Genomic DNA, 25,187 nt, shown 5'->3' on the forward strand with positions numbered 1-25,187 from the left:
AAGCCTCCTCATCGAGAGACTTCATTTTCTTGGCCGCCAGCCTTTCGCATTTGACAATGGCGATGCGAGGCGAACAGCAGAGAGTGTCTGCGTCCCTGATGACTAGCGTTCGCTCTCTCAGCTGTTTGGCTGTAAATAATCGTTGATATGCATAAACAGCTCTCTCCATTCATTACTGTCAGCATAGTGAGGGGCCTGCAGGCAGAGGTCGTCCGCCAGGGGTCCGCTCTCCGCTCTCAACCCCGCGGTACCCGTCACTCCAACCTGCTCCGCCAGTGCCCTAAACCCTCCATTAGCAAGGCTCTGGGTCGTGACCTCGCTGTGGCATTTGCAATTCCAGATCGTTTGATTAGCAGCGTATTTACATATTTCCCGCCGCAGACACTGTTGGGGTGTCGGAAACACTTGAAGTGTTGTAATTTTCTCTGGCCTTTTTGTCTCGTGGCAATCGGGGCCCACGCACACACACACACACAAATACACACATGCACTTCTTTTCTACTCTACCTCTGATGAAAGTGACAGCGTCCTTCGCTTTTCTGCGACAACTCTACCATTCGGCTCTGACCCTCGGAGAAGTGCCCAGTGAAGTGGATCACAATCCCATCTGAATGCCCCAAAGATGGTTGGCCTCTTGCCTTTTAAATCTAGTCTGATTAAAGGCACTGAGGTTTTAATGCATGAATCAGATTTTACCAATGACCAATTACCTATTTAACTGCACCAGTCAAAGCAATTCATTTAGTCCAGTTGCAGGGGCAGTTTAATTTCTTGATAGTACAACTGAAGCTCACAAAGGAGACCTGTTTAAATAACTAGTGTTGAAGCATTTTCTTGCTGAAACAGGAGGTTTTGGGGGAAAAGATATTGTTTGTTGCCTTTATTTCCCTCCTATTTTAGGAAATGTAAATGAAATAATGAGGACTCCATTAGTTTCCTGAGTTATGAAACAGCAATAAAAGTGTCTCTCTCTCTCTGTCTCTCTCAGTGCAATTCAGGTTTCTTGAATAATTATTCTTTTTTAATGAGAACCTAAACTCATATCTCACCTTTTACTTTTACCTGCATAGGTACAACTGTGATCTTGAACAGTGCCCCACAGAGGTTTGTTTCTGGTCAGAGGTCTATTGTGTGGCTAGTAGATCAGACAGACTCCTGCAGTTGTTTAGCAATGTAATCCCAAGCCATTTTTCACAGCACAGAGCAACAGCAGCAGTAGCTATGCATGCACAAGAGGAGATCAATGCAATTAGCAGCCATTTCAATGCAAAGGACTTCAATACTAATGTAAGTGAACACACATGACAGAGAGAGGTCAGAGAGAAAAAGAGGGAAATAAAGAGATATGTCTGCTTGAGTAAAATGCAATTTAGGGCATATTATAATTTGGCTAATGTGTGTGTTTTAGATATTTAACACCTTTACAAATGGCAACACTGGATCCCTACTGTAGGATACAGTATCCCCATGCAGCAATGCAATATCTTGGATGACAGTGGGCATGAATAGACTGTCTAGACCAGTGATCCTCAAATCTGGCTCGCGAGATCCACTTTCCTGCAGAGTTTAGCTCTACCCTAATCAAACACACCTGAGTTTGCTAATCAATGTCTTCAGGATCATTAGAAAATCACAGGTAAGTTTGTTTGATTATAGGGTTGGAGCTAAACTCTGCAGGAAAGTGGATCTCGCGAGCTAGATTTGAGGATCACTGGTCTAGACCAATGTTCCCCCAACCTTTTTATGTAGTCAAAACAGAAATGTATTCAGAACAACTACTCAATTGCAAGTGTGATTTTGCTCTATAAACAAAAAGTATTATTGAGTAACAGGAAGCTTTCCGCTATAGAGATTTTTTATAGGCATTTGAATATTTTGTTTTTTAGTGACTCTTTCTGGTACACCAGTAGGTGGCACCAACTGTTGTTCTGTGTTATGAGCGAGTCATTGAATCATTACGGAACTGATTCGATAACAGCATCCAAAATCACATACTAATTGTATACTTATCTTTTCACATGCTGTATTTTTTGGCTTCTATATAGTAGGGAAGTAAGCCATTCACCAACTAAATGTTATTTCACAACTTGAATGATTTTGCATCTTACTATATAATCAGTCTTTAAAGCCAGCAGAGGAGCCACATGCTTCAAACGGGACACACTTTTGCAAATGAAGAATTAGTCCTAGAAAAAAGAAAAAGAAAAAAAAAATCACAGATTTGTCTACAAATTAAACCACATAGCAATTATTCTGTAGCCCTGTTTGGGAAACATTGGTCTAGATCAATATTAGCACCATTTGTACTAACATTAATACCATTTAGACCAAAGGTAAAGGTAACGTTTAATTTAAGCAGTTCAAGACTTCAACAATGGACAATGTATGAGTTGGAGATGATCTGAGGATGACAGTCAACAGGTTTTGTGTACTTCATTGAACAAAATATATGTGGAGGGAAGAACTTTTAACCACACAAAATACATTCCACACATTCAACTACTACTTCTATTCAAACCACAAAATTAATAGTGTTACATAAAGAAGAAAACAAACAATCAAACTGCAAATTAATTCAAAACATGCTATTTAGTTTTCTTAGGTCTTCTGCTCTAGTACTTAGGGGTTTAAATTCATTAAAAAGCTAACAGGAAAAGCTATTCATGTTTCTTGTGTCCTATTTTAAAAGTTGATTTGCTGTTAGTAAATTACAATTAGCAGTCACATTTCATCCAATGCAACTTCCAAGACATCAATTGCAGGAACATGGAGTCCCTACAGAGCGACCAAGGGTTAAGTGCCTTGCTCAAGGGCAGCAGTGATAGGACCACGTTTGCAATAACTCTCAGTTCCTGGGTCACTGCTGCTGCTTAGAACCTGCAACATGTTTCAGTTTGACTGCTGAGCATCAACACAAATTCACATTGGAGGTTCTTCTAAAACAAAATTCGCAATGTAGGATCAGTTTTCTTGGCTTAGTTTCCAACACAAGGATTTAGGCAATATAAATGCTCTAGATAAATGTTCATTTTTGACTGTTGTACATATCTGAATGCAATTAAACGTACACAGCTGTGCAGGACTATCTCCGTAAATACCTAATTACCATATACAACATTCATAGAAATATATGTCCAAGAATTTCTTCGCTTTTAAGTTTTCAACCTCTAAAAAATATGGCATTCTAAAGCTTTATAAATAACATTATAAAACACACTAAATCCCCCCAATCTAGTCTTGCGCTATTTACTAGTCTCTCTATTATGCAATAATTTAAATGATTACACAGACAACTTGCAACTCCGCATGTTAAGATTAAAATAGATCCTTCATCAAAAACGTGAGCATTTTAACATGGCTTTGAGACCTGATGCGCCATTGAATTAAGTTTTCTTTCTTTCTTTTTTTGGGATACAATTATTCAGAATCCACCGAGGCAAACATGTTTGATGGGAAAAAAAGAGAAACACATTAAACTTGTGTAGGCTACATCAAAAAAGTAAGTGCAGACACAAATAATATTTCTGACTTTGTTGGACCAATCAGATGACACTAATGCAAAATATGGCATGTGACTTTACCTTAAACTCTTCAGAGAGATGGTTTATGAATATGACACTCGACGCAAGTGGAAACCTATGTAACATTACAGCTGCGCATACATAAATACTTTAAATTCCAAGTTTAACACAATACAAAGGTGTTCAGGGCATATTTTGATGATAGTGCCAAGTGTTGCCCAACCAGTGACAAAACACACTCAACTATATATATATATATATATATATATGCTTATAATCAACAAAACTAAGTAATGAATTTCACTGCATGTCTCCTTCGCGTGCAGTTACACACTTGTGTGAACGAATGCAGGCTTTGGAATTGCGTCTCACTCAAGTCCTGAGAAGTAGAATGTGGAAAACACAATCGCACACGCACGCACAAACTACACTCCTTGCGCACTAAGGCTATTTTGTTTTTAACAACTAGTCAATCGGGGAACTCTGAGGCAGCATTTCAAGTTTAGGGGATCAGCTGAAGTCCTTGGGTTTGAGAACGCAGCTCACTGTCCTACTCCATCAGCTCTGACCTTGTGTTGTCAAGGCTTTAGCCCTCAAGTTTTTTCGTAAGTCTCTGGATAAAGGAGGTGTAAACATGTGTCCCCCCTTTCAGTTTAATCTAGAGCTTTGTGTCGGGTGAAAATAAAAAGGAAACACAGAAAGTCCAACTAAACTAAAAACACGAACGAATCCAATGCTGTACATTACGTTGTCTTCCTCGAATGCCGTATTTGTGCATCAAAGTGTTTTGATGGACCTTTTAAAGATTTCTGCCCTCATTTGAGCTGGTCGTGAGGAGGTCGGCATGCTCAGGGAGATCCGGAAGGGTCCGTGGGTTCATTGGTAGGGGCTTGGCGGAGTCTCCTGTCCAGGTACTGCGCATTGTCGAAGGCTAGACGGTGCACGGTCTGGACATGGGTCTTCAGGTTACCTTTCTGCGAGGCGCTGTAAGGACAGTATCGGCACTGGAAAGGTCGCTCACCTGAAACGGACACACAAAAAACAAGATGAGGTCAGAGCCTGGACCCCAAGGTGAGAGCGGAGCCGAGGCTGGAACCAGAGAGGAGAGAGAGGTGACGTGGCAGTGATGTTGGAGGGCTGGCTTTGAGAGCGCTGCCTTCCCGTTTCAAGAGGAAAGAACAGAGGCAGGTTGGGAAGGTGGGGGGGAGGGGCCGCGGCATGATTGATGGGCTGATGACATGCCATATGGAGACGGTTGACTGTTCCCCCCGAGGGGATGTCAGCCTTTTGTTTTCTGTTTCTGTCAGCTGTTCGTACAAACACACAAACTCACAGACACAGGAATCTCTGCCTGCCTGCCTTCCCCTGAGCAATAAGACGTCACACCGATGGTAGATGTCGAAAGTCTGGGCATATCAAGTTTTGCGAGGAGAGGCGAACTTGACAACCACACACAGACCTAGTTTCTCCTTCTGCCCATGTCTGTTTGGGGCTCAACACTGGAATAATTGTCAGAGTCCCAGTTTCAGCGTTTAATTAGACTGATGTACAACGCTGTCCTCGTGCAATCGCGTAAAAATATCCCCCCACACCTGAGCAAAACAAATGAGTCTGCCATTCAATTTCTCCGTATTATTATTTTTGAAAAATGAATGAATTATCCACTAGGAAATAATTGTCATTCCGAGGGGCTGAAAGAGGGGTATTATCATAAATCATGCCTCATAAAAAAATGAAGACAGACACAATTAATCAGGACTATCTGAGGCTGGGTTGCGCTGGCTGCCTGATAAGGTCTGCGGCACAGTAAGAGCTCATCCAGGGGCACCGTGGTTCCCTAGAGGAGTAGAAAGTGAAACCCTGATCCAAAACAGAACCCACCAAATTACATTAAAGGTTATTGTCAGAACATCACAGAGAGTGCGGCACAAATTTAATTTGACCTTTACTCTCTGCCTGCTTTTGCCATTTGTAATATGCAACACATGCAAAGGGGGTAATTCATTAAGGATTGGCCTCCCTGCTGCAGCAATGCGCATCTCCGATTGTTAAGGCGGGACGCAATCCATTTGATCCCCTAGCATTGGTTTATTTCTAGAACTTTCTGCACTGTTACAAGTTCAGTGTTACTCAGGTAAAAACTGCATATCTCCGAATGAAGAAAGATGAAGAAATGACTGACAGGACAGAAAAACAACAACACAAGATACACACAAATAATGCAAACAACCGAACGAAAAGTGAAACATACTTGTTTGGGGGCTTCTGTAGAGGATGGACTCCAGTTCCCATGAGTCCATTGGACTCAAACATCACTGTGGGAGCAAGGTGGCCGGGTTAAACAGAGGTAATCAAGTTTATAATGTTGCAAAAATTGGAACTTGTTCCCTTCTATGGTTACCCAGCAGGGTACAAAGATCATTCTAGTAAAAATTTAACTTTTAAATCAACATGAAATCAAAATTTACCCCATTAACTTCTGAATCACACATTCCTGGTCTATTTATGAATGCCCCATTGGTGCACATCATTCAAAGCAAAATAAAAATTCTAAATATAATAATTGCTGCACCAAGCCCTCTTATTTTTCCCTACAACCACAAGAAATAAAGACCAATCAACTGGGCTAATAAAAATTATTAAATTATTATATTATCTCATTGAATATCCTTTTTCCACTGGGACTTGCATCACATTACAGAAATAAAATTGGTTGCTAATACATTTCAGGTTGACTTTAATGATGTTTCTGCTTTCTTGGTCACTTTCAAAGGAAGAATTGCAGGAATCCATTTTAAAGACGCTAAGGTGCAAACCCAGAATCCACCCGCACATCGAGCATTAGCCGTAAAGGCCTTGAATTAGCATCACCAGTTAGCGTGGCCGCGGCAGACAGTGAACTGAAACTACCAATTTAAAGTGACACGCAGAGTTAGTGTGCATGCTAATGGAGGCCGGGGGCCCCTGCCCCGCTTCATTTGAAAGCTCACACTGAAGAGAGCAATCACTGATGACGTTGATTGTAAGTCTATGTGCATGTGTAGAGAGAGAGGGAGCTCCGTAAAATGTAGCATTTGGCCTCTGTCACTGGGGATCAGTCTGGCTAGCATGCGCAACCTTCACACACTCTTAAAAAAAATAAAAACTCAAGTCCTAGTCATAATCTGAGAGGCTAAGTGCGCCCTGTTTAAAAGAGTGGAGGAAATCCTATTCATTTGGACTACTGCGAATGGTACATGACCTCTATACATCATTAAAAAGCTGCTATGGTGCATGCTAATGACGTGCAGTAGCACTTTCCCCCTGTAACCAGGAGGTAAATTTAGTAAATACTCATAGCAAAGGTCACTTCAAATTTTTTTTTGAACATAAATTGATACAAAATACAATTGCAATGCATCATATCTAAATAATGCAAACATAAAATGGCACACAGATTTATTATGTTGTATGAAAGTTTGTTGTAAAACATTAATGATGGATATAATCTTATCTGTGATGAAATGAAGACTCCTGATTGAGTAGGTGTGTGTATGTGTGTGTGTGTGGTTTGACAAGAAGACAAGGGCAAACTGTCACATTTTCTCAGCGAGCATTTGACGCATATAATACTGGACTGGTGACTGCTGAGCTTATTAGCATGCACAATTACAGCTCCATAAGTGACATCTGATTAATAATGTATACAATTTTCACAGGTCAGAGTCACACGCAAATATGTTTGCGGCGGAAAAAAAGAAAGAGTCTCGTCCAAGGACAGAGAGAGATTGCTCGTTATACATACACACACTTGCACATAAATGCATGCATGTACATTTAAATATATATGAAACATACAGTATAATAATTATATTATAGTATTTTATAATTTTCATATATTTTTCATTACATTTGTAATGATAATGTGATAATGTGAAATGAAAAAAAAAAGTTCAGTTAGTAGATTCAGTTAATTGCTGTCCAGCGCTGGTGTGTATGTTTGTTTCTAGTGTGTGTTTCTCACCTGTGTGTGATCTCATATGTGTGCGGTAATGGCTGGGCTGGTTGAAGCTCTTCCTGCACACTGGACACACATACTCCCCCTGCTGAGACCCTGACCTCGCCAACCCTTCAGTTCACACACACAAACAGAGAAAGAGAAATGAAAATTAATAGGAAAAACATGTAGGCGAACTTACATGGAACAGAAAGAGTGGTTACGAGACGGAGGGAGAGAGAGAGAGAGAGAGGAAGCATCATTAGTATGTTTTATGTGTCATTATGGGAGGCTACCTTCAGGGCTTGGATGGGGAGCTGTCACGCTGCATCACGAGAGCATCTCCGACAGCCTGACATGAACACAGGCCCATGTGACCGCATAAATTACTGTGAATTAAAAGCCTTGCCCTGTGATGTGCCCCCATCTGCGCTACCATGTCACATGTCAGGTGTGCTGCTTTCCCCTTCCTCCCTCTCTCCTTGTCTCCTTCCCTCTCGCTGCTCTTTTCCTGCCCGTCGCTCTAGCTAAGTCAGCCCTCGTCCGCGCGGGGGGAATCGCTCAGACACGTGTGCGTCGATGAAGGACTCGCTGAAGTAACAGGAACGGATGTGGAACCTGAAGCACCCAGCATCTCGTTTCCCCTTAGGGTGCTTAAGAGCACGAGCTGAAATGCTGTCCCTTTGGCTCCTGTCCGTCACCTGGCACTGGTGGTCCTACCTGCTCTGACCCCTCAGGCCCCGCTTTGTTGTAGCACCGAGCTGTGACTGAGAGTGTTGGTGGCAGTAGTTAGCAAGGCTACGTTTAGTAAACATGAGTCTGTGAGTTATTACCATACCGGAGCGACGCAACAGGAAAAGCAGCGGACAGCACAAACAAAAGGAAAGTTTAATATTGGAAAGGTCACTTTATTGTATGTGACTCAAAGGGCTAAAGAGAGCACTGATGATATCAGGCCAGACAGTTGACAGAAATTTCCACTGTCTTTCCGCAGAACTACGCTCACTGATGCCGGTCAACTGGACCACCGCCTGACAAAATGTCCTTAAATGAAGTGGAATAGAAAAAAAGCATTTGAAAATATTTTTCAAAGCAGCTGGTGGCTTAATTTGACTCCTCTTGCTCTTTCGTTCATTCACTCTTTGAGTGTGCTGTTTTGCATATTTGTGGCATCGAGGCGCTGTAACCCCTCGGAGAGCGCCTGGCGTGCCGTTACGAGCCTGATGTTTAAAGCTCGCAATGCCTCTCAGCAATAGCTGTCTGAAATGTTTTTACACACTTTCGTAGGTTACACGATGATGAAGAGATTACTCAATAGTTCCATTAACCTTTGAGTATGCGCATGCTGGCACGACGGTGTGTGTATGTGTGGGGTGCTACGTGCCATTTTAGCCCTCACTGTTCTCATTTGTCATTTCAACTCAGGAGTAAATGTAGTTAATGTGCCTTCGCTGAATAATTCAAGTACTGTGACCTGACAACCATTTCCCAGCATGTCAATCTTTACCTGTTTGTTTCTACAAATGCGCTGTAAAGTTAGTGTTACTGGTGAAATTCTAACTACCGATAAACCGATAAATTCGTCAAATCAAATAAAAATAAAACACTTCAAAACTAAAATCAATTCATTTTAATGCTACAAGTGAATTTAGGCTTTACAACATTTTGAAAAATTAAGTCATTTTGAGATTTGAAAAGATCCCTTATAAACAGCGTTATTAAATTATTAGTGTTATTAAAGATTAACTTTAAGTGAGTGTTAGATGACAGCAAAGCTGTCAAATGGGGAAATGAGCATACACAAATAAATAATACTGATAGATACCAATAAATAAAAAATATATATATTATTATATCCCTCGACCTAGCAAACATCTGATGCTACAAGCTTTGGCAACAGTACAAAAAAAATTGTAATCGACTTTAAATTTTACTTTCTTGAATTTTGAAAAAATGTATCTCAGTAAGTTTGTGTATATCTCATTTTCTATCTTTTAATTGTATTACAGTATGTATGTGTATATATATATATATATATATATATATATATACACACACACACACACACACATATATATGCACATATATATACTGTATATATATACACACACAAACATTATAGGCCATCCTGTTCTCTAAATATCAGTATTGGATATCACTAAAAGTTATCACTAATCACTTTTTTTATATAATAATGGCCATTTTCTAATTCACATTTATTTATTTATGTTTTACCGTCCAATATTTCTGTAAATGATTAATGTGTATTCACAGTTCCATTTGAAGGTTTCTATATCTGTTGTTGACTGAGGTATGCAAATGGTATTTGCACAATTTGGCTTAATTTGGTATTTGGCTTAATAAATGCACATCTGCATCTTACCTTATTTAATATTTCAAGTCATAATCACAAACGTACAGGAGAATATGGAAGTCCAGTGTGCACTGTGCACTAACCAACTGCAAATCTAATTAATATGATTTCTTTATACCAGTTTAGTAATCAGTTTCAGAAAAAGTAAATTAGGCTCAAAATAAATCATAGGGGGATCCCAAAAAGTATTTGGATACACAAATCCCTATTCACTTGCCTAATGTTTCATCAGTGCATAGATGATAACATCATACCAAACGCCTTTTCAAATCAAAAGATTTCACAAAAAATGCTATTGATTGATTGGTGAAAATCTTACATTTTTGAAGGTTTCTGTCCAAATACTTTTGGGGTTAAACTTGTTGGAAAAAAAATAAACAATAAAAATCAGCATCTCATAATACTGGTTATGAATGTAAATGAACGAATTCTATACACCCTCTTACCTGCTTGCTCTGCCATGGTGCTGTTGAAGCCCCAGTGGTGGTAGAGAGCAGCTAGATCATGAGGACTGCAGTTCTTCAAGAAACTCAGGATGTCTGTCACAGGTTCTGGACCATCGGTCGTCGACTGTCTCTTGGACTGGGAGTGAGAGGACGGGCCACTCAAGCCAAGTCTGCTCCAGGGGTCGTACCCAGCAACGGACGGTGTATCCTGAGCTTGAGAATCAGACCTGCCGGGGGTCTGAGGAGCATGGGCTTTGGAGCTCCTCTGATCTGAGAGTTTGTGTTTGCTAGAGAGCATAAAATGAAGTCCCTCTTGAGGTAGCAGACCACTCTCCATCACTCTGCTTCCTGTCTTTGGGTTTCCAGTCTTCTGTACACAAACGTAATGGCCATGTCTGCTTCCTTACATTCTTTCTGTCCTTCAGTAGAAAACCTACAAGAGGAACTATCATATTCTACGTTTTATTTGGTCTTATTATGAATCTCTTAGAGGAGATAAGTAGTGTAGAAGAGCATTATACAGTCTTCACACCTACATGAAAATATCAGTAGTGAGTGGACATCTGTTTCAACTCTTACACAATGAAACCTCTGTTCTGGAACATTCCATCTGTGTCGATCCCTAAGAGGGCATCTTTTGTTTAAGGCAATTTTATTTTACTTAATTTTGTGGTAATGAAGGGCAATTTTATCAGATCTGCAAGTCTACTATAAGTCTTCTGTTATAGCCGATTAATATAACACCCCAAGTTTCCACTAAATATGACAGGAATGATCAATTATCAGGACAGATTCAGTGCTCTATTGGGGCATATTGTTGCAACTCCTGCCATCCGCAGTATTTTCCAGTGGTTTTAGCAATGTGTTTTAACCGAAGGTCTGCGCTTAGATGGGGAAAGTGGAAAAAAAAGACAAATCTTTAGAGCTCGTCTTCCTGAGACAGGAAGTCCAGAAATAGCATCATGCAAAGAGGGCTGGACAGCTCCAGCCACAAGCAAAAGATTTAACAATTCAAAGCCTGCTTTTGCACCTTGATCATTAAAAACATGCTTCAAAGAGCTAATACATGCTGTAACCTGATTTTTTACGGTATCAGATGACAGAAAACAAATGTATGAGGTATAAACAAGTGACACTGAGACTTAAAAAAAAAAAAAATAACCCAAATACGTAGACTGGTAACTAGAGCTTAATTAAATGTCTTGAGGTCCTTTTCAACAAGTGTAATTTTTGTTTTAAGCTTAAAGGCAGAAAAATAAAATAAACTGCTACTACAAATGGAAATCATAAAGGTTCTATACTTGATGTGTATTTTGTGCAAAAAGATTAAAATGTGTTATTTTTCAATTGGAAGCAAAGACCATGCTTCCATTAATTAAACAACAAGTGAACAAATGGCATAAAGATTTAAGCTATGCACAAACACTACAATACAACTGAACATGTCAAATGCTGCAGCATTTGTCCACAAGGTGTCTCTGTCCTCCGTAAATTTAGCTTCAGAAACTGTATATCATAATGTATCTGTTAAGCCAGCCATTCTCATATCCTATTCCTGGATATCTGCCTTTAGTCTAACACACCTTCCAGTAATGATCGAGTGAACCCGAAAACTTGATTTGCTGGTTCAAGTGTGTTTGATTAGAACTCCACAGGAAGGTATATCTACAAGAGTAGGATTAATAACAACAAAAATAAAAGCTCAAATTACATTTCTAAAATTTATTTATAAATATTGCGAAAATTTATTTAGTTAATTAATCATAGTAGCATCATTTCCAATCAGGTACCAGTTACCTGTTGAGAAGTTTACACATTCTTTGGAGCACAGTCACATAGCAAATTCAGCATGAGTAAAATTAATTTGAACTGTAATCGAACACACCTGAGTCAACTAATCAAGGTCTGTATGTTCACTTGTAAATGGTACTGTAGGCAGGTGTTGAATAGGGATAAAAATGGAAATCTCTGCAGTAAAGTAGATTTATAGTAGCATACAGATTCAAATAAAATTACATTCTTTTCAGTGAATTTAAACATTAGCTGTTCAACACGAAAGCAAAAAAACTATGCCAGAGGTTAAGCATCTTCACAGCAATGCATGAATAATACTGTCTGTTGTTTACAATTTGTGAGTGTGGTAGTGCGAACGGAGGTTATGATATGCAATCATGTGGTGCTTGAAGTTTATAACATTAAGAATACATTCCTGAGATTATGCTTAAACGTTGGGCTTGCTTTAAATTCCAAAATAAGGACGATGCTCTTACCTGTGTCCCTAAAGAACCCTGTTTGTTTTTGAACCCTGAAGAGTCCTGCTGATTCGCCTGCTTTAGATGGGCTGGACGTTGCTTTACGGAACAGTCCATTTCCACCAATGGTTTCACCCAAGCCACCATGTCTGATGAGCATGTGGATCACCATCTGTTGCTGTGTGCGGAAGCCTTTTCCGCACTCCAAGCACTCTGAGGTTTTCTGGGAATTCTTACGGCTAGGGCGAGAAGTAGGGCGGTACTCAGTGTCACTCAGATTCTCTGGGCTTCGCTCACCTGTCGAGACCTGGCCGTTCCTTTCTCCATTGCTGTGGTGATCTGTATTGGAGCCTTGGGTCCCAGCCCCTCTCCGTTTCTTGGTTGGGATACTCGCCATTGAATCAAGTGACTTCTTCCGCTTGTCCTGTCTGAGCAAGACATACTCGCCCTTTTCCCTGTCGTATGCTACATCTGCATCGGCTAATCTCTCTTCCCAACCCAGGCTCTTCTCCGTTACCTCCACCACTTTGCCTCTGGTGGCCAGTTGCCAAGACTGGTAGCTACTTACTGGATCAAGCTCCGGGATTCTTTTTCCTAGAGTTCCCTCAGCGGGGTTCTCTTCATTTCCTGCTGGTTTCAAGATTAGGCATTCCAAGAAGCTTGTCTTGGTGACAGATGTGAAGTCCTTATCACTGCAGAAGGTACTGTTAGGAGGCTGCTCAATATTTCTGTGGACCTGTTCGTGCAACAGCAAGCTCTTGCGGTTGTGGAAGAAGTTTCCACACTTGGCACAGAGTTCATACACACACACTTCGTTCAACAAGTTGGACTCGTCCTGCACCACCTCATTGACAGTAGCCGGAAGGTAGGTGTCACTCTTTGGTTTTACCTTGGTGTTGTGGGTTTTCATGTGGCTACGTAGAAACCAGGGCTCACGAAAGCGGCGTCCACAGATCCGGCACCCATGATCCAGACTGTTCTGATGCTTTTTCCTGTGAGCTTTCAGAAACCAGGCCTGTGTGAACACCTGGTCACATTGTTCACATGGGAACTCGCCTTTACCGTCAGCTTCCTCGCTTATAGAGACTTCTTTGGTGATAGATTCCTCCTCGATTGGATGTACCTTCTCAACATGAGCCTGGAGTTGGCCCTCCTGCAAAGTCTCATAAGGGCACAGTTCACATCGGAAGAACTTGTGAAGCTCCTGCATATGCTGTTCAAGCTCTGCCTGACTGGACAATCTTTTCCTGCACAGAGAGCACTGCACTGACTGTTTGCCATTCTCACTAGAGGTTCTTTCCTTCTTCCCACCTTTCTTCCTCAGTTTGGTCGACTCCTCACCGCTCACAACCTTGTTGCAGGCCGAGGTACTCTCGGTCGGACTGGAGCAACCACCTTGATCTTCTGGCACCCCTCCTTCCTTTTCCCCTTCTTCGTCCACATCTTCCTCCTCACCGCTGGTGCTCTGGCTGAGGCCGTCCAGTTTGTGGCTGCGAATGTGGGCCTTTAAGCTACCCTTCTGGGCTGAGCGGTGCTCACAGTGAGGACACTTGTATGGTTTCTCCCCAGTGTGCTTTCTCATGTGCTGGGACAAGGAGCTGAGGAAAGGAAAACTTCTTCCACAGAGTTCACAAGTGTGACCCCTGCTCTTCTTGCCATCAGGGTTGTCTTGGCCACCCTTGGAGAAGGACTCTTCCTCTACAACGTCCGGCCGTTCCACCTCCATCTCAAGGCTTGAATATTCCACTATACTGCTATCTGTTGTCCAAATTATTAGATCCTATTAAGTCTGTCTCGCCTGTAGTCATTCGGTCTGGGTAAAAGTTATCTTTGTCAAATGTGTCATTGTTGGTAATTCTGTCTTGACAGTGTTGCTTTTGTCGGAAATATGTCTGGAGTTTTTTCTCCTATGAATCATCTTACAAGCTGAGGGTTTGCTTCATTCTGGTCACCTAAGAGGAAATAGAGAAAGAACAGAAGCAAAGTTGAGAACAAGACTTGCAAATGAGTAAATAAAAGTTATTCATTAATCCATTAGTCCATGGCAATAAACAAGCCGTTATTAGTAAATGGAAGGCACTATGCATATATATATATTTTTTTTTTTTTTTGTAAAAGTCTTGTTACAAATTGCTGTTATGAAGCAAGTGCTATACACAAAAGCGGTAGAGATACAAAACTGTTACATGGAAAGAACTTGGGCCCAGTGTTTGAGACAACCCCCAGCTAACAGAGTCCTTTTATATAATGTCATCTGACAGTCTTTTGTTCAGTCAAAACTATTCATTTAAGGCAGAATCCATACTGCATAGCTGAATACAGAGGACATAGTACATTGGGTTTTATGCTCTGCACCATTTACAAGTGAGTGGGAGAAGGACAAAGAGATAGAGCGAGAGACTGCTGATGTCCTCATTTAAGAGTCAGAGGAAATGGCACATCTTTAAGTATTGCATAAACACACTAACTTATCCGACATGCTTTCTGATTATTCTAACAAGACCATAAATGCAGATACAGTAAATGCACTGCTCAATATTAGAACAAGCAGGGTATTAATTGTTGTAAATCCACAAAAACATACACACCCCAGTCCAGAATCAGGATTTCCTGCCATTCTGTTTTGTTTTCTATCAAATCTAAACATAGCAAACCTTTTTTGCATTCTTTAAAAATGCTTATGCTGACTGAATGTTTATTATAATGTGCAGCCTGTGTGTTAGCATATCTGTTAATCTAGTTTGTGCAATTGGTTAATGTTGTTAAAATAAATACACACTACATCACATTAGAGACCGAGTCTGAGTACTGTAACAAGAGGTAATATCTCAGTAATATTAGAGTTTTAAGTTAAAAGTCCAGTTACACAAATGTGTTTAATACTCTTAAAATATATATTTTTAATTTAAATGTTACAAGTTTATACAGTTTGTTATATTAAAATATTTACAGACCAAAACAATGGTTTGAGTTTTATAATGATCAATTACTCTTTAAAGTGAATTAAATTTAGCTAAAATTCCTATAATAGGCAGTTTAGTGGCAAGTTCCCATTGTGGCCCCAAAGAATGTGACAACATGCCCCACTAAGGTCAACATGTGTTCAGAGAGCTGTATCTTTTTTTTCCCTGGGCAATAACTGGGAATGTTCCAGTATTTTTTTAAGGTATGTGTGACAACTTGGCCCCATCCACCTTATATTTCAGCCCATCTGTGTGGGTTTGTGTGATTCTTTGCCTGAAGGACAACAGTAAGTCTCAGTTAGTCCCCTCTCGTAGTCCGTATGAACAGTGGCTGTCTGCTCACAAGCCTAAATTAATTTTGTGTGTGTGCGTGTGTCTGCTGAGGCGTAAAGAGACTATTCAGTGTTTGGCAAGAGAGGGGCCAGTTGGGATGAACCCTGAGGGCCAGTCCTCTCTCTCTCTCCAAACAATCAATAATCCATTATATACCAACTACATTTCACCACTGGCCCCGCATCCCCCTCAAACAAACACACACATTCTAACGCACAAAAAGCACTCGCCTCTCCACAGTTCATCTTTTACGGTAAGTTAACTTGCTGTGCTATAAAATGCCAGGTAAGAAATTTAAAGAGGAGACGTTTAGGAAATTGGAAGTTTTCCTTGAGGTCCCATCATCCATTTATCTCGACTTATATCCAATGTTTACCTACTTATCTAGTTTATTTCCTTTGATTATTTGATTTTGTATGTTGGATAGCGTGTAAACAGTGTAGCCTCTATGACAATGGAATGGATGAGGTGCTTAACCGCATAATAACAGAACTGAACATGCTGAGCTGGTAATGAATAGTGTTTTGCTGTTTGGCAAACCAATGAGCTGAGCATTAAATCGCCGTAACTATGATACCAAGAGGTTTGGGAGATGTGTAAGGACACACACTACATAAACACACACACATACATATACACACGTCAGCAGTGGGGTTATTATTGAAACATGGCTGTTCTCGGAGGGCTTATCTCAGCTCTGCTGACCTACTTATCCCCAGACAGTTCATCTCATCTTGTAGCTCCATCAATGCAGGATCAGTGCATTTTTCAAATTGAGCTCTCTGTGTGTGTGTGTGTGTGTGTCTGTGTCAGTACGCGTGTGTGCACTCAAATCCTAAACCAAATTGTGCATTTTATCCAAATGCACAGAGACAGTAACCAAACCACTAACAGGCATCAATACTGACATAGAAGAGCTTGATTGTCTTTTGTTCTCAGTGTGATGTGACGGATGGCAGATTAATCACTTGTTTGACTGCAACCAATGAGATTTTTAATGCATTATTTGTCCTAAAACAAGCAAAATGAAACAAGCCAAAACTTTGATATAAATTAACATCAGTTTTTTGATTTCCACTCAATGCACAAATGGTATCTTTTTTAATTCAAAATCACAATTACCAATGATGAAACTCACTTGTTATCCATCATTTTTCAAAACTCCATATTTTCTCTATGGCCTTCCTAAAAATTTGGTGGATCTCAAATCCCCCCAAACTACAATTGCATTGTGCCTCTCGCACCAGAACTGTCACAATAGCTCATGTCTATACCTACTCTGAGCTGCGGGGAGTCCAACACGGCCATTGTTGGATGCAGGGGTTCATCCTACGCTAGAGGCCTGTCTGAAGCATGTCTGGTTGGGGAAGACAAAGGGAAGTCCCTCCTGGTCCCATTTTGGAGTAGATCCTGCCTGGTACCCTCAACTGCTGATTATGGCTGAAATAAAAGGGGGGCCCTGGCACGAGTTTACGATTGTGAGCACGATAGCAGGTGCTGAGGCTAACGTCATGTTAAATTACAGAAAATATTCTGGTGTGTTCCAGAGATGTGATTCCCCTAGGTTTGAAACGAGAGGAGCCAAGAAGAAACAGGCTTGGTTGGACATGCTACACGAAATGTCACATCCAGCAAAGCTAAAGTCTGTGTAATGAGGAATGCGAGTACAGATGTGGTCATACGATAAAAACCGAACGTAGAACGGGCACAAACGTTTCTATTCAGCTGAAATGTAAAGCTTAGTGATACAGCTTGCACAGGGTGAAGGGCTCCTTTGTTCTGCAGTGTTTCTGAAATGAAGACACAATGAACACTACTTAACTGTAGCCTGTCCACGTTACATAGGCATAAAACAAGATTTACAACTCAAGTTCTTCAAAAATATGCATCCCCTATAGAGACTCCATCCTTGTCCACTAGTTATGGTCACTGACAGTGGTTATGATTGGGTGTTTGTGATTCTAGTGGTTTCCACAGTTGGGATACAGCCACCGTTCATTTGAGATTCCTGAGGAACCTTCCTCTGACACATCTGTGGCTGTTACCCCTGCCTTAGTCTCACGTAGCCAAACCTTCAGACTGACGGCTGAAGGTCTGGAATCCATGGCAGCTTTTATTGGCCAATGCTCGCCCATGAGGTTGTTTGACCGACATGTCAAACAACCAATCACAGTTCGTTGCGTTCAGCGTCAAGTTTCGGGGCGTGGAAATGTCGCCACAATAACAGACCAGTGTGTAAAACTCTCAGACGTTTTTTAAAGATTCTATGCCGCGAACTTTGAATATTTCACATACTTTTGAAAATGCAGCGTTTAGTTGATCCTGACAAGCGCTCGTCGTCACAGTTGTAAACACGACGGCTTTCTTCTTTCGTGAGGGGGTTTGGCGTCACGGCATCTTTGTTTCCAGGTGGAACGTTAAAGAACGTGAGACACACGTCTCCCGGAAATCCTGTATAATTCAACCAATCCGATGACGACTTCGAAACTCCTGAAGTGTTTCCACTTTTGTGTGCCATATGCATCAGACGTTCAGCCAGATGTCCGTGGGCGTGACGTCTGAGGCTGAGACTACCCCTGCCTCAATTCTTAGCTGTCATTCCTAATACACTTTTGCCATTATATACACTGTACAAAGCAAGCACCCTATAAGCAGTTAGTGATTCAGTCGTCAGTTAAAGGAACAGTTCACTCAAAAATTGTCATTATTTAGTCACCCTCACTCACTCATCGCGGTTTCAAATCCTTTTGCTCTTTTTTCCACTATGGAGTATACAATGACAGTTTATGGTGACGAGGGGATGGTCAAACTCCAAAAATCTAAATTCAAGTAATTTTTCACAGATTTTCAAAGCTCACGTCTAGACTTAGAATATAACGCACTATTCATACAAGCCACTTTTATGGTGCTTTTAAGGTGTTTGTATTTTTGTCATGCTGTTGTAGTGATTACTATAACATTTCTGTTTCTATTACATTAAAAACACTGCAGGGGTGAAAAATTAAAAATTAAAAAACAAATAAAAATAACAATTAAAAACTGTACACTGAAGTTTTGGGTTGATAAGATTGTTTGATATTTGCTGACCAAGGCATTTATTTGATCAAAAATACAGTAAAAAATTATAACATTGTGAAATATTAAAATAAAAAACCTGTTTTATCTATTTGAATATATTTTAAAATGTATTTTATTCTTGTGATGGCAGAGCTCCAGTCTTCAGTGTCACATGATCCTTCAGAAATCATTCTAATATGCTGATTTGCTCAAGAAACGTTTCTTATTATTATTAATGTTGAAAACATTTGTGTTGCTTAATATTTTGGCGGAAACCGTGATACATTTTTAATCATGATTCTTTGATGAATAGTAAGTTTAAAAAAAAACAGCATTTATTTAAAATATATATCTTTTGTAACATTAAATGTCTTTACTGTCACTTTTAGTGAATCCTTGCTGTTTAAAGTTAAAATTATTTTAAAAAAAATTGCTGACCCCAAACTTTTGAACAATAAATTAATCTTACTTTTTACCATTTTACTTCAAATAAAAACAATTAATTTAATGTTACCACATTAAGCATATTCTTTGCTACCTTGAGCAATTGTACAGTATACAGTGGAACAAATATGCTTAATGTAAATGTTATCTATCCTTATTAGTACTGTACTTTTTATTACTGCTGAAGTAATTAAATCATAATTAAATGATCAATGATTGATAAGCTGCCATATGCTTGAGGAAATTCTTCACAAAAGTAAAATCACATCCTTACGAGCGCATGTAAAGTCAGTATCCGCTGTTCACACTCCACCGACACGCAAGCAACAACACATGTGCCTGTAAAAACATAAAAACACACACAAAGACGGCCAGCTTTCAGTGGAAAGAAACAGCAGCACATACACGGGCCCGCATCTGAGAGACAGCCCTGAGCGAGAGCTCCATTCTTTCCCCTCCTCTCTTTTCTCTGGCTGATGAATGGCTATGGCGAATCAACTGTCTGCTCGCTTATTCAACCTGACGGCTAGTCCAGCTCAGCACAAACACCCCATGCTCTGGACACTACTCCTCTGCTCTGAGCCAGTGTGTGTGTGGGAGAGAAAGAGAAAAAGTGTGTATATCCTCATGTGAAAGACAGAGCTAAACAAGTCCCTGACACATATGATTTTTCTAACACGCCCTGGTTTCAATCGTAAACCGTGAGCCAAAATCCTATGTGTGTGTGCTAGTATGTGTGTGCACTGTGCACATATGTTAATTGTTGCATCCGTGCCAAACAAACATGTTGCATGTCAGTGTGTGTGTGTTTGATAAATCCTAAAATACCACGAGAGCCTGAGCAAGAGGGGCTGTAGGTTTTGAAACAGACTACAATGGCACTGCTGATGTCGATCTTACACCACAAACCAACAGTGCAGCACAATGTGTGAGTTACTTGACTTGTGATGCTCATCTGCTAATAAGATTACACCGCTGCAGTGACTTCTTCACAAAGCAGTAGTTTTGTTCAAGCTCAGTCAGAATTCATAGCTCATAATTGTATAATGGAATGATAATGGCCTCAGATTGGTTGGACATCAGTATTGTGAGAGCAGCGTTTCTCCAGTAGAGATTGCAGACGTGCGAGGGCTCCACAACCTTCCAGCGCCGTCACTACAGAACGCCACTCCCTAAAGCCAGAACACGGTTACACAAGCAATAAAGCGAGGGATTATTTCCCTGCTAGTGTGCTTGATGTCTGAGCAAAGAATCTGGAAATCCTGAATGATGATATAAATTGAAAATCAGGTTCGATACAACAAATGTAACACTTTCTGATTAGCAGCAACTTTAAAATTGTTATTAAATCGTGTTATTAAAAGGTGCAGACATTTTGGTCAACAGAAGTTATTAATAATTAAAGCTATTCTTAATCTATATTAATGTTTGACATTTTTGTAGTAAAAATATCTAAAAACATCCTTAAAACAATATATATATATATATATATATATATATAGAGAGAGAGAGAGAGAGAGAGAGAGAGAGATACTTTGGGTGGTGCAACTGGTGCAGAGTTTGGGCGAACAGACCGAGGGGGACCCCACCCCCTCATAGTCAAGTCAAATAATCATAAAATAAGATATTTTAAACTGAAATTCCAAAGATTTCTTTTTTTTATGACTGTAAAGTTATTTAGATTACCTCACATTTTATTTACTTTTTCTTAGTATTTAATGATGTAATAAATAAATACATTCTTAATTTCATTAGGATCCCATCATCATTCCTTAACTTAAAAAAAAAACATATATATATATATATTATTTTTTTAAAAATGACAAAACTGAAAATTCTGTTATCATTTACTAGCATTTATGTCATTCCAAACCTGAATGACCTTCTTTCTTAAGGCCGTTTCACACTGGGCACGATGTGAAAAAGCGAGGCGAATCACCGACGAGCGGTGCTTTCACATGGTGCATGAAAAGACTGATCGCTTTCTGCTAATTCACGCCTGCACGCTAGGAGGCACCGACCAACAGTGCATTTATTTTCCTGTATTTATCTCGTATATGGATTTAACATCGTCTGCTCCTCAATATACAATATACTTCTCTCTTGCGGGATACTCTTCTTCAGTTTGTTTACTCTGGTTTTCGAAACAACTCCACCACTCTCAGCCTTTTGTGCAACAGCAGCTGCTCCAGGCACGTGATCTACACTCAAATCCAATTGGATGGTCTGTTTTGTCGCGACGAGGAAAAAAAAAAAATCGACACACAGGATGAAAAAAAATCCTTGCTTTTAACCCCACGAATGATCGTGCCTGGTGTGAATAGCCCCATAGCAATCATTGTTTAGATTCAAAAGTGTCATCGCGCCAAATTTTCGCATTCAGCGTGAAAAGGCCTTTTTATGTGGAGCACCATTTGAGCACCAATGTACTAATGTAATTTTACTATTCAGCTAGATTTACCTTTTTTTAAACAAAGATACTGATTAAGAATATAATTTCTTTTGTGTATAACAAAGTGACACTTATGAAGTAATTCTATAACATTACAGTGTACATAATTCATGCAGATCTGTCAAAGTTGTAAATTGCCATATAAATGTTTTTGGGATAAAAAGAAAATATTTCTACAGGTGTCCACAGGTGGGCTTATATGGGTGTTTTTTGGGTGCAAGCCAAAGCATGCAAGTGTGCGCGCGACAGCAGTGATAGCGAGATGAGAGAGGGACACCAGCAGTAATGCTTATGTAATATCAGGCCAAGCCTCTGCAGCACTCCTGATGGCAGTATGACATAACACCTATGCGGCCACACAGCTCATCCAAGAAACACACACATACACACTCAAACAGTCAAAGATCTGGTCTATATGATTTGAATGCAATCTATTATGACTTGATAGTTTCAAACAATACAATTCACAGGAAAAAAATTGAACATTGATTAAAAAAAAACTAAATATGACTGATCTAAATATGAGATTCTGTCATCATTTACTCGCATTCATGTAATTAAAAATGATATTCAAAAAGTGTACTTTGAATAATACTGGTCATTCTTTTCAAAAGAATGAAAGTGAATGATGACTGGGGCCATCAAGCTTCAAAGTGACAAAGATACACCACAAATTAAGTATATATGACTTATGAACTATAATCCACATCTTCTGAAGTCACAGAGTAGCTGTGTGGAAGTAACCATCTGAAATTTAGAAGCAGCAATGCCTAATTTGTGAACAAATCATTCTTTTGAATCAGCATCAATGAATCAGTTGATCCAGTCCAAACTGGTCTTAATGATTTGTTCATGAAGCAAACTAATCTGGTTCCTGGGTTAAAATCACTGACACTGACTTGTGTGTTTCCCACACAAAACTACTGTATAGCTTTAGAAGGCTTGGAACATAGTGCTTAAGTCACATAACATTGAGATACTATTATGGATTTTATAAATGGTTTAAGTTAGTTTTTATTTTTAAATGTTCGGTTTCAACATAAATTTTGGTAAAGATGTAATAATTGTTATGATTTTGTTTTATAGTATTTATTCATTTTTATGTTAGTTTTAGTTTTATTTATTTTAGTGCATCAAGTTAAGCTAAATGAAAATGAGAAATGATGCTGAAATAAATTAAGCGTTTTTTTTTTACATTTATTTTTTTGTTTATTTTATTTCAAGTAACAAGTTTCAAGTTTATTTTATGGGTTTAGTTTTAATTAAGTAAAAACCCTTTAGACATTTTTTTTTTCTTTGGGTGACTGTAGAATTGATTAGAGTGACGGTAAGTGGCTTGCAGATACACTTGTGTGGTTGGCGTGGTCTACAGCTGAACTATAATCTGAAGGCATTAACTTGCTCTCTAAAAAAAGCTCTCTGAACAGGGATTAGATTATCATGGTAAGGCCAGCTCAGACTCTCTTTCTCGCTCTCTTTTTTGTCTCTCACTCCCCTTCTTTTTTGCGCACACTTTCTCAACAAATGAAGGTAAAATGAATAAATGTGGCACAAAAACCAGAAAGGCTGCAAATGTGGGTCATTCTTTGAGTTCATCTCAAAGCTCTGTAAACCATATCAATGTTTCATCTTTACGTCTAGCATATGTCATGGCACAGAGCAGCCTAAACCTCTTCACAGGGTTTAAAGCCGGAGGGCGAGCGATTGTTGACTATAGGGGCTTTGGTAGCCCCCCTGGGGCAACTCGGGGTTAAGTGCCTGGCTTTGGGTTGCCAGATCTGCACCAGATGAGCTGCTCTTAGATTTGACCCATATTTGGCAGAGTTCTAATAAAAATGCAGTGAACAGCAAAAATCATTTACTTAAAGGGATAGTTTACAGAAAAATTTGAATTCTTTACTCACATAACTGTCAAAAAACTGCTATGTCCAAAATCAAACTATAAGTACAACATTTGATCAATTCTTGTGTTATATACACTTTCAAACAGCACAGCTCATCCCTCCACTGCCTGTATGCTTTATTGACCTTGATGGCAGCCCAAGTGGGACACTCTTACTCAGAACCGTCTGGCCTCCGTAAGTATATCTGTGTCCTTGGCGAGAGACGTGATCACGGTCGCTCGGTTAGAGCTTGCAGGGCAGCCAGATGTCTTTCTCATGGCCTTCAAAGTATTGTCTCTCCAGCTGTTTATTTATTAATGTTGAGTTCACACTGCGATAACTCTCACCCTGCAAATACTGTTTATTATACCAGAACCATGAGAAGTGGCAAGTATTTAAAGATTAATGTAAATACATTTTTACATTTTCTGAAGAAAATGTGAGTAGTGCTTGCCTGTGCAGGGGAAAAGCCACTGTACAGTTTTGTTGGTACTTGCTTATCCATCCAAGTCAAAGGAACCCTCTCCCAAGTCTATGGTATTCTGCTACCTAGATATGATGCTGGTTACTCTTTGTATATGGTCAAAATCGTATGAGTGCTTAGAAAAGTATTAGAACATGGTTTGAGGTTTTATTCAGTCTGTAGCTGAAATAAAGTTGAATACTTAAGAGTTGGAGGTTTGTTAAAACCCTATGTATTAGCAATAGAGTGATGTTTACATTAGCAAAGGGAATAAATACCTGGAGCAGATCTTGAAAATTTTCATTTTCAGGGACTGGATTTCTCCAAAAAAATGCATTAAATCAGTTGTATGATGCCCAACAGCTTATTCAAAAGCCATTTTTAAGCCTTCAGGGTGTGATCTTACTCTCTTTCTCTTACACACACACAATGTTATGCTTATTTTTGATGTTCCCTAGTAAAAAAAAGTAATATATTTATAAATATTTAAAATAATTTTTTTTCATAGTACAGTTCAAATCTATTAAAATATTTACTGACATAACTCGAGACTTACTGATATAGAAATTATAATTACACTTTATTTGGCGTACTACTTGTGCACAATGCACATTTCTTAATATCAAGTCTAAAATGTGTTTTAATGTCACTTTTGATAAAGATTGTATGATTTTTGAATAATATTGGCCTTTAAATGCAAAATATTTAAAGTGCACCTGAAGTATACTTGCAATAGTTCCACTTTAGCACAAATATACTAAGTACATCTTTAATTGGACTTCAGCACTACTTTCGCACAATTAAAGTGCATTAAGTACAAAATTAGTTGTTGCAATTAAGCAGACTTTAAGTATACCAGTTATATACTAAGTATACCAGTATACTAAAAGTACAATTGCAGGGTATTTTATAAGTACATAAATATGAAAATGTATTTGTAGTATACTTAGCATGAAATAAATGTATTTCAAATACATTTAAGTATATTTATTTTTCACTAGGGTTACCATGTTAAGTTGAAAA

The 25,187-nt window shown here is 39.4% G+C and overlaps 1 protein-coding gene across 1 annotated transcript in view; it reads right to left on the bottom strand.

The window, feature by feature from the left end:
* Positions 1–1,997: 1,997 nt before the first annotated feature.
* The window catches only part of LOC107748731 (zinc finger protein 516-like), a 41,905-nt gene continuing 18,715 nt past the window's right edge, over positions 1,998–25,187 (bottom strand). The window contains exons 2-5 of the mRNA XM_016563677.1: positions 12,508–14,521; positions 10,318–10,684; positions 7,525–7,629; positions 1,998–4,542 (exon numbers count right to left, since the gene is read on the bottom strand). Coding sequence (XP_016419163.1) covers positions 4,370–4,542; positions 7,525–7,629; positions 10,318–10,684; positions 12,508–14,295 — 2,433 coding nt within the window. The 5' untranslated portion in view covers positions 14,296–14,521 and the 3' untranslated portion in view covers positions 1,998–4,369. The remainder of the gene's footprint in view (positions 4,543–7,524; positions 7,630–10,317; positions 10,685–12,507; positions 14,522–25,187) is intronic.

Source organism: Sinocyclocheilus rhinocerous, unplaced genomic scaffold (genome assembly GCF_001515625.1).
Source record: "Sinocyclocheilus rhinocerous isolate Xijiao unplaced genomic scaffold, SAMN03320098_v1.1 scaffold499, whole genome shotgun sequence".
NCBI classification, from domain to species: Eukaryota; Metazoa; Chordata; class Actinopteri; order Cypriniformes; family Cyprinidae; genus Sinocyclocheilus; species Sinocyclocheilus rhinocerous.